Source organism: Mobula hypostoma, chromosome 3 (assembly GCF_963921235.1).
Source record: "Mobula hypostoma chromosome 3, sMobHyp1.1, whole genome shotgun sequence".
Lineage (NCBI taxonomy): Eukaryota > Metazoa > Chordata > Chondrichthyes > Myliobatiformes > Myliobatidae > Mobula > Mobula hypostoma.
The window spans coordinates 64476935-64490529 of record NC_086099.1 but is presented as its reverse complement, the minus strand read 5'-3'; the positions used below and the strand labels follow the sequence as shown (position 1 = coordinate 64490529).

The following is a 13595-nucleotide window of genomic DNA, read 5'->3' as shown; positions in this document are numbered from 1 at the left end:
GGTAATGCTATTTCCTCCCACATCAAGGATGTGTGGTTGGAAGGTAACTAACCACTGTACATTGACCTAGTGAGTAGGCATTGGTCGAACTGGTGGAATCAGGTGGGGGAGGGAGTAAGGCATGGATGGGCTGGGATGAAGGGCTTGCTTCTTTGCTGTATCTCTATGAATGAAAGAAAGAAAAAAGTTAGAGGAAACCATGCATCTGGTCTTGTTCTGGCCCTTGCTCCTCATTCTCCTGAATTAACCTGATGGAAAAGCCACATAAGTTCTTAGGGCATCTTGACAACCAATCTGCAGAATTAGAGAGAAAAAGAACTTGCTATTTTTACCTAAGTATCTTTCTGGCATGCTTATAATAGCACATCAAAATGAGACTATGGAAATACCTGCCATAAAGTAAATTTCCTGCCTTCCCAAATGCAGTAAAGTCGGATCCTAAAAACAGATAATTGCTGATTATGTCATGGTCCGGTCCGTGAAGTCCGCATTCTGATTCACAGTCCGGTCCATCAATCCTTATTCCAGGTTTTCTGGTTTTCCCTTGTTCTGTTAGGGTGCCTCAATTGAGGCACCTGATTCTCATTTTGGGCTGGACTATTCCCTTCCCTTCCCCTTCCTTCTGAAGCCTTGCCTGCGTCCTCGCCTGTAACGCCATCAAGTTCAACCGCAGGAGCAAGACCGGGGCCTTGCTGTGTCAAGATAAGGAACAGTCTGTCTTTGTTTGGAATTGTCTCTTTGTGTCCTCGCCTTTGCTAGGTAGGTCCGGCTGTTTGCTGCTACCTTGAGTTGGGAACTGTCTCTGTGTTCTCGCCTTCACTAGGTAGATCTGGTCATTTGCCGCTACCTTGTGTTGAGAACCGTCTCTTTGTGTCCTCGCCTCCGCTGGGTAGGTCTGGCTGTTTGCCACTACCCTGAGTGGAGAACTGTCTCTTCGTGTTCAGTATACTGTGTATAGCAGGAACCTCGACCTTTGGCCCTGTTCCCAAGGAGGGGGTCCTGGCTCTGTGTGCTGTGTACGAGTTCCGGCCCTATGTCCTGCTCCCAAGGAGGGGTCCCGGCTCTGTGTTCCATGTTCCTGTGTTCAAGTCCAAGGCTCCGTGTTTCCCGCGCTCAAGACCAAAGCTCCGAGGTTCCTGAGTTCCAAGTTCAAGGCTCCCAGGTTCCTGAGTTCCAAGTCCAAGGCTCCGAGGTTCCTGTCTCCCAAGACCAAGTCAAGGCTTCGTGTTCTTGTCCTGTCCATATGCGTCACCCAGCCCAGGAGTACCTCGCCCAGCTCTGTGCTGGAGTTCCCTCGTTCGGTGCTGGAGTTCCCTCGTCCTGTCCAGGAGTCTCACGTCCTGTCCTGTAGCCACGTCTTGTCCTAGCCTAAACCCAGATTCCAGTTCCAAGTCAAGATCCAGGTTCCTAGTCCCAACCAATACCCAGGTTCCAGGTCCTTGTCCAGGCTCTAGTTCCGGAGTCCCATGTCCCTAGTCCAAGCTCCTTGTCCGGGTTCCGTGTTTCTTGTCCGTGTCCTAGCCCAGGCCCTGCATCCTAGTCTCATCCAGGGCCTGTGTCAATGTCCAGCGTCCTTTCTTCCCCACTTCCCCACTTGCTTTCTTGACACACCGAGTCCTGTTCCTAGTACTTCAGCGTCTGTGTCTTGCATTTGGGTCCGCCACCAATGTTCCCTTGTGACAGATTATTGAATCACCAGCAGAAGTGAGGAGCCCTTTTTCTGCATCCTACACTGTCATCCTTTTAGGTTTGGCAAGTGAAGATGAAACATGGTTGAAACATTTGGAAGGGCTGTTACATTAGGCTTTTCTGAGTTATTTCCATATAGCTAACCGTTCATAGGCATATCAAAAACTTAACTTAGCTGAATTTTAGGTCCTAAGTATAGTTGTGGTGCCAGCCTCATCTTTACCCATCTCACCCTGCCTGGCTGAGTTATGGAAAGCTCAGAAAATCCAGGAGGTGAAGGACAATTTTGGAGTGAAGGAAGAGTTTTATTAACTGCTTGACAGTACACTATCAGATGTTTTTCATACATCTCTGGGTTCCTGATTGGGTCACCCACAAGAGGACACCATACCCACCACAGTATCAACCAACTTACTTGCAGCTGAGGTCTCTTCTAGAATACTCCTCAACCACATGGAAGCCAAGCATTTCAATCAGTTGAACCTCAGGCTAGTAAGGTCTGGATTCGCAAAGAGCACAACACTAGGGAAAAATACAAAATTCCAAATTTCCCCCAAATTTCTGCAGCCTCTGAATATGCAATCAGCCTCTATCAATATTCAACCCAAGTGGTCAGACAAGGAAAATGCAGACTAGGATAATGTGCGAGAGAAAGGGAGGGTTTTAAAGAAGAGATAAACAAACAAGCAGAAAATATCACACAGTATCTCTGTGTGTAAGCAACAGGGTGGGGAGAGGAGGTTCTACAAAGACTCAGTTTAATTTGTCATGCCAGATACATCAACTGTTTATTGCTACCATTTAGTTTATTGTTACAATTTTACTATTGTCATTTAGTGTCATGTCCTACTATGTAGACTACATGAAACAGAGTGAATTTATTCTGTATCTTATGTTTTTGGCTAGCAATTTGTGCATTCTATTGCTCAAATGGCTGTAATGTGTTGGGGAGTGGGGTGGGGGGGGGAGGAGAACACGGGTGGTTGATTATCTGTACAGCTACAACCTAACTTACCAAATTTACCACCCTATCCACTTGTGTTGCAACCTTCAGGGAACTACAGCCTTGCACAACAAAATGCCTTTATACATTAATACTCGAAGTCCTGCCACTTACTGTATACTTTCCTCTCGCATTTGACCTCCCAAAACAGGATATCTCATAATTGTCTGAATTAAACTCCATCTGCCGTTTATCTGCCCAAATAATCCACATATAGTTCCTGCTATATTCTTTGACAATTTTCCTCACAATGCACAATTCCATTAATTTTGTGTTGTCTGCTACCTTCTTATCAGACCACCTACATTTTTCATCCAAATCATTTAATAATTTCCAAGGCATAATTATATTTTAGGAATCAATAGAATGGAGACTGAACTCCTTTTTTTAACAAAATAGCATTTAACTATTAATAGTTCTGATGAAAGGTTATTAACTGGTAATATTAATCACTATCTACAGATGCTGGCTAACTTGCTATGTATCTCTATATTTTTCTTTTATTTAAGATTATAGCAATGCATGTCACAGAGTCAACATTTTTACCTCTCTCTGCACCCTCTCTTATTTCCATCTATTTTCATCTCCTTCAAACAGATCAACTTCACCATCTTTCTTAGCCAGCACTGACACTATATGTGGTATTCAGCCCAATAAAGACATTGCTTTCTCAGCCAGCACTGACACTATATGTGGTATTCACACCAATACAGGCATTGCTTTGCTCCCTTCACCTCTCTCCCTTCCATGGAAATTAAAACAATATTGATTTCTAACTTTTTCCAAGTCCAAATGAAAGATTATCAACCAGAGACAATTACTCTGTTTTCTCTCTCTGGTGCTGCCTCACCTGTGGAGTATTTGAATTAATTTCTGTTTTTTATTTCAGAATTATAGCATCTTGATTAAACTACTATTTGTGGCATCAAATATCAAAATAAGTTGCAAGTGGAGCCCTGTAAATATACTGGACATTATCACCAACAACCATAGGGATATAAAAGTGAATCTTATACTAAGAACACTATATGACATGAACCCTGACTTTGTGAGATTTATGTAAATTCTGATTATATGTTTAAATTAGTACAAATGCAAAGTACTGAAAATTACATTGTAATACTTGGAGTATTCACATGCCATTTTGCAAACCATTATAACAAAAATGTTAACTTAGTTCAAACTGATAAACATTCCTGTTGGTAATTATCAAGCAAAGTCTCCAGAAGTATAATATTCCGATCGGGAACTTTGAAGGATGCTGTCCACGGCCGTTACACCAGAAACCAGATCATGACTAGTGCAGTCATGATGGAGAGCCACCTGAGTATCACTTTGCCACATCTCTCCACCTTCCATTTGGTAAGTACTGGTGTAGCCACTAAGGGAAGACTTGCTGCGCTTCTCCCAAGCCACTGTCAAGCACCACTGACTAACTGACTTTGACATTTCCCCTTTTGTCTGCTAAGATTGCAGATAGCCCTGAATTCATGGAATGCAATAAATGTAGCTGGTATATCGAAGTTTTTAAATCAAGAAAACCAGATTATATACTAATCTCAATACTTACAGCTTCCAAATTTCAAGGGGCAAGCATGTGCATCCATTGGAAAATCCTCTAGATGCATTGGGCACTCTGCTTGGACAGTAAGCCTGTGAGAACATATAGTAATTGACCATTTAAGAAACTGCCACTGGTACAAATTATGTTTTGTCACCAGCATTTTTTCAGAGTTACATTGAATCAATTATAAATCTTCAGGTTTACACAAACTGAATCCACATTGTCAAGGGGAAGTAAAAAGTGATTTTCTGCACGATATTTTATCATTGATAAGTGCATAGTTGAATTATGGTCTTCAAATTGATATATTTTATATCTAAAATTAACTTATTTGAATTATAGTGAAGATCATTAACCTGTAAGTCACATCATCACCACTGAAATTTAAATGTACACATCTGCTGTTTCAAATAGCATTTAAATTTCTTTTTATTTATAATTTGATGCCTATATTGAAAAAGGATTTTGGTACTCAAAATGTGAAGAGCAAGAGGATAAGATGTGAGAGAGTGGACCAATCAAGTGTGATAGTGGAAAAGTGTGTATGGAATCGGAGGAGATAGCTGAGGTAATTAATGAATACTTTGCTTCAGTATTCACTATGGAAAAGGATTTTGGCGATTGTAGGGATGACTTACAGTGGATTGAAAAGCTTGAGCATATAGACATTAAGAACGAGAATGTGCTGGAGCTTTTGGAAAGCATCAATTTGGATAAGTCTCCGGGACTGGACAAGATGTACCCCAGGCTACAGTGGGAGGCGAGGGAGGAGATTGCTGAGCCTCTGGTAATGATCTTTGCATCATCAATGGGGATGGGGGAGGTTCTGGAGGATTGGAGAGTTGCAGATGCTGCTCCCTTATTCAAGAAAGGGAGTAGTGATAGTCCAGGAAATTATAGACCAGTGAGTCTTACTTCAGTGGTTGGTAAGTTGATGGAAAAGATCCTGAGAGGCAGGATTTATGAACATTTGGAGAGGCATAATATGATTAGGAATAGTCAACATGGCTTTGTCAAAGGCAGGTCGTGCCTTACGAGCCTGATTGAATTTTCTGAGGATGTGCCTAAACACGTTGAAGAAGGTAGAACAGTAGATGTAGTGTATATGGACTTTAGCAAGGCATTTAATAAGATACCCCATGCAAGCCCTATTGAGAAAGTAAGGAGACATGGGAACCAAGGGGACCTTCATTTGTGGATCCAGAATTGGCTTGCCACAGAAGGCAAGGAGTAGTTGTAGATGGGTCATATTCTGCATGGAAATCGGTGACCAGTGGTGTGCCTCAAGGATCTGTTCTGGGACCCCTTCTCTTCGTGATTTTTATAAATGACCTGGATGAAGAAGTGGAGGGATGGGTTAGTAAATTTGCCGACGACACAAAGGTTGGGGGTGTTGTGGATAGTGTGGAGGGCTGTCAGAGGTTACAGTGGGACATCGATAGGATGCAAAACTGCGCTCAGAAGTGGCAGATGGAGTTCAACCCAGATAAGTGTGAGGTGGTTCATTTTGGTAGGTCAAATATGATGGCAGAATATAGTATTAATGGTAAGACTCTTGGCAGTGTGGGGGATCAGAGGGGTCCGAGCCCATAGAACACTGAAAGCTGCTGCACATATTGACTCTATGGTTAAGAAGGCATACGGAGCATTGGCCTTCATCAACTGTGGGATTGAGTTCAAGAGCTGAGAGGTAATATTACAACTGTATAGGACCCTAGTCAGAACCCACTTGGAGTACTGTGCTCAGTTCTGGTCACCTCACTAGAGGAAGGATGTGGAAGCCATAGAAAGGGTGCAGAGGAGATTTACAAGGATGTTGCCTGGATTGGGGAGCATGCCTGATGAGAATAGGTTGAGTGAACTTGGCCTTTTCTCTTTGAAGTGACAGGATGAGAGGTGACCCGATAGAGATGTATAAGATGATGAGAGGCATTGATCACGTAGATAATCAGAGGCTTTTTCCCAGTGCTGAAATGGCTTTCATGAGAGGGCACAGTTTTAAGGTGCTTGGAAGTAGATACAGAGAAGATGCCAGGGGTAAGTTTTTTACACAGAGATGGTGAGTGTATAGAATGCACTGCTGGCGACGGTGGTGAAGGCGGATACAATAGGGTCTTTTACTCCTTTTACTCCTGGATAGGTACATGGAGTTTAGAAAAATAGAGAGCATTGGGTAACCCTAGGAAATTTCTAAAATAAGTAAGTACATGTTTGGCACAGCATTGTGGGCCAAAGGGCCTGTATTGCGCTGTAGTTTTTCTATGTTTCTATTTGGAAGGAGTGTTTGAAATTTGAAGAGTCTCAGTGGAATAAGAAAGAATGTTTCCCAGGGCAGAAAGGCCAGTACAGATTTAACACAAATGACAAAAGTCTCAGAGACAACAAAATCAGCATTATGATGTTTGGTCAAGAATGCACTCAGACGGAAGGTGTGTTAGAAGCAGGTTTCAAAATAAAATTTATAAGATATTTGCATAAACACTTTAAAATGTAAAACAAGTTACCATGTGGTTAAAAAATCAGGAATGAGACCAATTGGATAGGTTTTTTAATGAGTTGAACATGATGGGACTTGAGCTTCTGTGTGCTATGCAAATCTATGATTCTATGATATGCATTTTATTCACAATTAAAAAAGAAACAGAACTAAAAATTTTAATGCATCCAACTGTGGAAGTTGCAGAGTATGTTCCCTGGCACTGGATGTTGCAGTTCAAAGCTGACATTGTTCCGAACCTCCATTCTCACTACTTTTCAGATAAGTTCACAATCAACCAATTGCTGGCATCACTGAGACTGAAGTTAGTGCAGGGCTCACATCCCTGACTGGAATCAGAAATCAGACCAGACGGGGGAATCAGTGGTCAAGACTTGAATCAGGCAGATTTGTGATATTAGTTGTTGGGTCGGGAACGTCAACAAAGATGCGGATAATGGTGGTGATGGGACAGGGAGTTTTCATAATCATTTTAATGTTCCTCCTAATCCCACATTTGAGTAAATTAACATCTTTGTTGGCCCTAGTAAGAAATCCTAGGTCTATATTCTAGGATTTCTAGTCTCTGTTGTGGCATCAAACACATTGAAGTGCTAGCCAACTGTTTCAGTGACTTTTTTCTGATCTTATGCAGTATGATAGATGGGTGGTGACCTTCGGCTGGAAATGTGGTTGTGCTTCACTATTCTAAGAGATCAATATTGCTTTTGCTTGGGCCAATTTCACCATTGCACTTTCATAGGATGAATTAAACAAAAGGGTACATATTAATGTAATTTTAGAACTGAAATATGAATCTTCCCTGCCTGGTTATTGTTTAGGGTGTGATATGAGTTTAATTTGGATACAATGGATTCATAAGACAATTAATCTGTTAATTACCATTCCTATAGCACCCTTTGGCATGACAAAGGTCTTATCAAACAAATATTAACACATGATTATATTTTACCCTTTTATTTAGCTCCACAGCCACTGTGAAGGGACAGCAAGATAGTATAAGCTTTTTGCTTATTTATATTTACTTTTCAATATTAACATTAATTTCATTGTAGGGACACAAGACAATGGCTACCAAACAGTTAAGTTGCAGAGCTAGTTACTGCTTTCTATAATATTGAATCTTTTACCTCATTGTATAAAGAAGAGTTCCATCATCTTGGATTCGGAGCAGCTTGTTTGGCATGGTCATATTATGTGCCACCGATTTCTTGCCATTATAAAAGAATGTGTCGGGTGTCCATATCTTACTGGCCATCAAATTGTTCAATCGAAGAATATTCATTGGACCCTGAAACTTAAGCCTTTCATCTTTCCATCTTTGTCGAAAGAACACATCAATTGTATATTCCTGTTAACAGCAATCAGTTTATATTCAAAAGAAAAGCAAAAAAAAAGCAAGTTGCATAGTCAGATGTAGATCAAATCTATCACATTTCATCTGCTTTCCCACAGTATGGTTAGAGGCTAGTCTTCACGTAACATCAAGACAATTTTACATGGAAAACTCGTTTGTATCTCTTAGCTTAAGCCAAAGACCCAAAAATAGTGTTCCCGACTTAGTTTATAGAAACCTCTTAATTGTGAAACAAAAAAAAGGAATTTCCAGTTTGTGACTTCTTGGAATCCGGAAAATACCCATTTCTGATTGTGAAGTGATGCTACTAATGTGAAAGTAGCATTTGTGCTGACAATCAAACATTGTCAGATAAAACATTATCAGCAATCATTAACAATACCTTATGTTAAATTCACATATGCAGGGGAAAACATAAATAAAAAGACCTCTCAGTTAAGCATGTACAAATCATGTACAATATATCTTTTACACTGAAATTCTACCCATATTTTGAGAACTAGATTTTATGTCTATTAATAAGATCAGATATAAATTTGACAAAATTGGAAGTAGTTTTCAGGTATGCATCAAGTAACATATGTCTCCCTGCTTTTCTCCTTGAAAATTTATGCAGACGTGCATATATTGATCTCCTGTAACTTCAGCCATTTCTTAGATGTGAAATTTCCTTTAAGATATTGCTGTTGTGGGAGGACATAATGAGGTAGCATTGCAAGGAACTGCTTAAGGTGTAGAACTTTAGGTCACAAGCATAAAATGAAGATACAGGTATGACAATATAAAATTGTACATGTCACCTGTACCTATTGGTCCACCAAAATGAAGACTCAAAATTAACCAAAATTAAATGTGCTCAGCCAAAGTATCATGGCACACTAAAGTATTACAAACTATGCCATTGATTGTCTTTCTAGAACACGACTATAAAATCATTAAAAATGTTGCCCGGATGAAAACTTCAACTGGTGCATTTCAGCCTCAGTCCCACATGAAGTCTAAGACTTGCATTGCCTAGTACAGCTCAGCAGCCCTACAGCTACTGATAAATCCCACATGGAGTCTAAGACTAGCATTGCCTAGTGCAGCTCAGCAGCCCTACAGCTACTGATAAATCCCACATGGAGTCTAAGACTTGCATTGCCTAGTACAGCTCAGCAGCCCTACAGCTACTGATAAATCCCACATGGAGTCTAAGACTTGCATTGCCTAGTACAGCTCAGCAGCCCTACAGCTACTGATAAATCCCACATGAAGTCTAAGACTTGCATTGCCTAGTACAGCTCAGCAGCCCTACAGCTACTGATAAATCCCACATGGAGTCTAAGACTTGCATTGCCTAGTACAGCTCAGCAGCCCTACAGCTACTGATAAATCCCACATGGAGTCGAAGACTTGCATTGCGTAGTGCAGCCAGCAGCCCTACGGCTACTGATAAATCCCACATGGAGTCTGAGACTTGCATCGCCTCGTGCAGCTCAGCAGCCCTACAGCTACTGATAAATCCCACATGAAGTCTGAGACTTGCATTGCCTCGTGCAGCTCAGCAGCCCTACAGCTCCTGATAAATCCCACATGAAGTCTCAGGCTTGCATTGCCTAGAGCAGCTCAGCAGCCCTACAGCTACTGATAAATCCCACATGAAGTCTCAGACTTGCATTGCCTAGAGCAGCTCAGCAGCCCTACAGCTCCTGATAAATCCCACATGAAGTCTAAGACTTGCATTGCCTAGTACAGCTCAGCAGCCCTACAGCTACTGATAAATCCCACATGAAGTCTAAGACTTGCATTGCCTAGTGCAGCTCAGCAGCCCTACAGCTCCTGATAAATCCCACATGCAGTCTAAGACTTGCATTGCCTAGTACAGCTCAGCAGCCCTACAGCTCCTGATAAATCCCACATGGAGTCTAAGACTTGCATTGCCTAGTACAGCTCAGCAGCCCTACAGCTCCTGATAAATCCCACATGAAGTCTAAGACTTGCATTGCCTAGTACAGCTCAGCAGCCCTACAGCTACTGATAAATCCCACATGGAGTCTAAGACTTGCATTGCCTAGTGCAGCTCAGCAGCCCTACAGCTACTGATAAATCCCATATGGAGTCTAAGACTTGCATTGCCTAGTACAGCTCAGCAGCCCTACAGCTACTGATAAATCCCACATGAAGTCTAAGACTTGCATTGCCTAGTACAGCTCAGCAGCCCTACAGCTACTGATAAATCCCACATGAAGTCTCAGACTTGCATTGCCTAGAGCAGCTCAGCAGCCCTACAGCTACTGATAAATCCCACATGAAGTCTCAGACTTGCATTGCCTAGTGCAGCTCAGCAGCCCTACAGCTACTGATAAATCCCACATGAAGTCTCAGACTTGCATTGCCTAGTGCAGCTCAGCAGCCCTACAGCTCCTGATAAATCCCACATGGAGTCTCAGACTTGCATTGCCTAGTACAGCTCAGCAGCCCTACAGCTACTGATAAATCCCACATGGAGTCTAAGACTTGCATTGCCTAGTGCAGCTCAGCAGCCCTACAGCTACTGATAAATCCCACATGGAGTCTAAGACTTGCATTGCCTAGTACAGCTCAGCAGCCCTACAGCTACTGATAAATCCCACATGAAGTCTAAGACTTGCATTGCCTAGTACAGCTCAGCAGCCCTACAGCTACTGATAAATCCCACATGGAGTCTAAGACTTGCATTGCCTAGTACAGCTCAGCAGCCCTACAGCTACTGATAAATCCCAGATGGAGTCTAAGACTTGCATTGCCTAGTACAGCTCAGCAGCCCTACAGCTACTGATAAATCCCACATGAAGTCTCAGACTTGCATTGCCTAGAGCAGCTCAGCAGCCCTACAGCTACTGATAAATCCCACATGAAGTCTCAGACTTGCATTGCCTAGAGCAGCTCAGCAGCCCTACAGCTACTGATAAATCCCACATGAGGTCTCAGACTTGCATTGCCTAGAGCAGCTCAGCAGCCCTACAGCTACTGATAAATCCCACATGAAGTCTCAGACTTGCATTGCCTAGAGCAGCTCAGCAGCCCTACAGCTACTGATAAATCCCACATGAAGTCTCAGACTTGCATTGCCTAGTGCAGCTCAGCAGCCCTACAGCTACTGATAAATCCCACATGGAGTCTAAGACTTGCATTGCCTAGAGCAGCTCAGCAGCCCTACAGCTACTGATAAATCCCACATGAAGTCTCAGACTTGCATTGCCTAGAGCAGCTCAGCAGCCCTACAGCTACTGATAAATCCCACATGAAGTCTCAGACTTGCATTGCCTAGAGCAGCTCAGCAGCCCTACAGCTACTGATAAATCCCACATGAAGTCTCAGACTTGCATTGCCTAGAGCAGCTCAGCAGCCCTACAGCTGCTGATAAATCCCACATGGAGTCTCAGACTTGCATTGCCTAGTGCAGCTCAGCAGCCCTACAGCTACTGATAAATCCCACATGAAGTCTAAGACTTGCATTGCCTAGTGCAGCTCAGCAGCCCTACAGCTACTGATAAATCCCACATGGAGTCTAAGACTTGCATCGCCTAGTACAGCTCAGCAGCCCTACAGCTACTGATAAATCCCACATGAAGTCTAAGACTTGCATCCTAGTGCAGCTCAGCAGCCCTACAGCTCCTGATAAATCCCACATGAAGTCTAAGACTTGCATTGCCTAGTACAGCTCAGCAGCCCTACAGCTCCTGATAAATCCCACATGGAGTCTAAGACTTGCATTGCCTAGTACAGCTCAGCAGCCCTACAGCTACTGATAAATCCCACATGAAGTCTAAGACTTGCATTGCCTAGTACAGCTCAGCAGCCCTACAGCTCCTGATAAATCCCACATGGAGTCTAAGACTTGCATTGCCTAGTGCAGCTCAGCAGCCCTACAGCTACTGATAAATCCCACATGGAGTCTAAGACTTGCATTGCCTAGTACAGCTCAGCAGCCCTACAGCTACTGATAAATCCCACATGAAGTCTAAGACTTGCATTGCCTAGTACAGCTCAGCAGCCCTACAGCTACTGATAAATCCCACATGAAATCTCAGACTTGCATTGCCTAGTGCAGCTCAGCAGCCCTACAGCTACTGATAAATCCCATATGGAGTCTAAGACTTGCATTGCCTAGAGCAGCTCAGCAGCCCTACAGCTACTGATAAATCCCACATGAAGTCTCAGACTTGCATTGCCTAGAGCAGCTCAGCAGCCCTACAGCTACTGATAAATCCCACATGAAGTCTCAGACTTGCATTGCCTAGTGCAGCTCAGCAGCCCTACAGCTCCTGATAAATCCCACATGAAGTCTAAGACTTGCATTGCCTAGTGCAGCTCAGCAGCCCTACAGCTACTGATAAATCCCACATGGAGTCTAAGACTTGCATTGCCTAGTACAGCTCAGCAGCCCTACAGCTCCTGATAAATCCCACATGAAGTCTAAGACTTGCATTGCCTAGTGCAGCTCAGCAGCCCTACAGCTCCTGATAAATCCCACATGGAGTCTAAGACTTGCATTGCCTAGTACAGCTCAGCAGCCCTACAGCTACTGATAAATCCCACATGCAGTCTAAGACTTGCATTGCCTAGTACAGCTCAGCAGCCCTACAGCTACTGATAAATCCCAGATGGAGTCTAAGACTTGCATTGCCTAGTACAGCTCAGCAGCCCTACAGCTACTGATAAATCCCAGATGGAGTCTAAGACTTGCATTGCCTAGTACAGCTCAGCAGCCCTACAGCTACTGATAAATCCCACATGAAGTCTCAGACTTGCATTGCCTAGAGCAGCTCAGCAGCCCTACAGCTACTGATAAATCCCACATGAAGTCTCAGACTTGCATTGCCTAGAGCAGCTCAGCAGCCCTACAGCTACTGATAAATCCCACATGAAGTCTCAGACTTGCATTGCCTAGAGCAGCTCAGCAGCCCTACAGCTACTGATAAATCCCACATGAAGTCTCAGACTTGCATTGCCTAGAGCAGCTCAGCAGCCCTACAGCTACTGATAAATCCCACATGAAATCTCAGACTTGCATTGCCTAGTGCAGCTCAGCAGCCCTACAGCTACTGATAAATCCCACATGAAGTCTCAGACTTGCATTGCCTAGTGCAGCTCAGCAGCCCTACAGCTACTGATAAATCCCACATGGAGTCTAAGACTTGCATTGCCTAGAGCAGCTCAGCAGCCCTACAGCTACTGATAAATCCCACATGAAGTCTCAGACTTGCATTGCCTGGAGCAGCTCAGCAGCCCTACAGCTACTGATAAATCCCACATGAAATCTCAGACTTGCATTGCCTAGTGCAGCTCAGCAGCCCTACAGCTACTGATAAATCCCACATGAAGTCTAAGATTGCATCGTCTAGTACAGCTCAGCAGCCCTACAGCTCCTGATAAATCCCACATGGAGTCTAAGACTTGCATTGCCCAGTGCAGCTCAGCAGCCCTACAGCTACTGATAAATCCCACATGGAGTCTAAGA

The 13595-nt window shown here is 43.3% G+C and overlaps 1 protein-coding gene across 4 annotated transcripts in view; it reads right to left on the bottom strand.

Annotated features, from left to right (window-relative positions):
• Nucleotides 1–13595, bottom strand: part of gabra2a (gamma-aminobutyric acid type A receptor subunit alpha2a) — a 241636-nt gene that overhangs the window by 57671 nt on the left and 170370 nt on the right. For all 4 annotated transcript variants that reach the window (XM_063043210.1, XM_063043208.1, XM_063043209.1 and 1 more), the window contains exons 5-6: nucleotides 7884–8104; nucleotides 4263–4345 (exon numbers count right to left, since the gene is read on the bottom strand). In XM_063043210.1, coding sequence (XP_062899280.1) covers nucleotides 4263–4345; nucleotides 7884–8104 — 304 coding nt within the window. The remainder of the gene's footprint in view (nucleotides 1–4262; nucleotides 4346–7883; nucleotides 8105–13595) is intronic.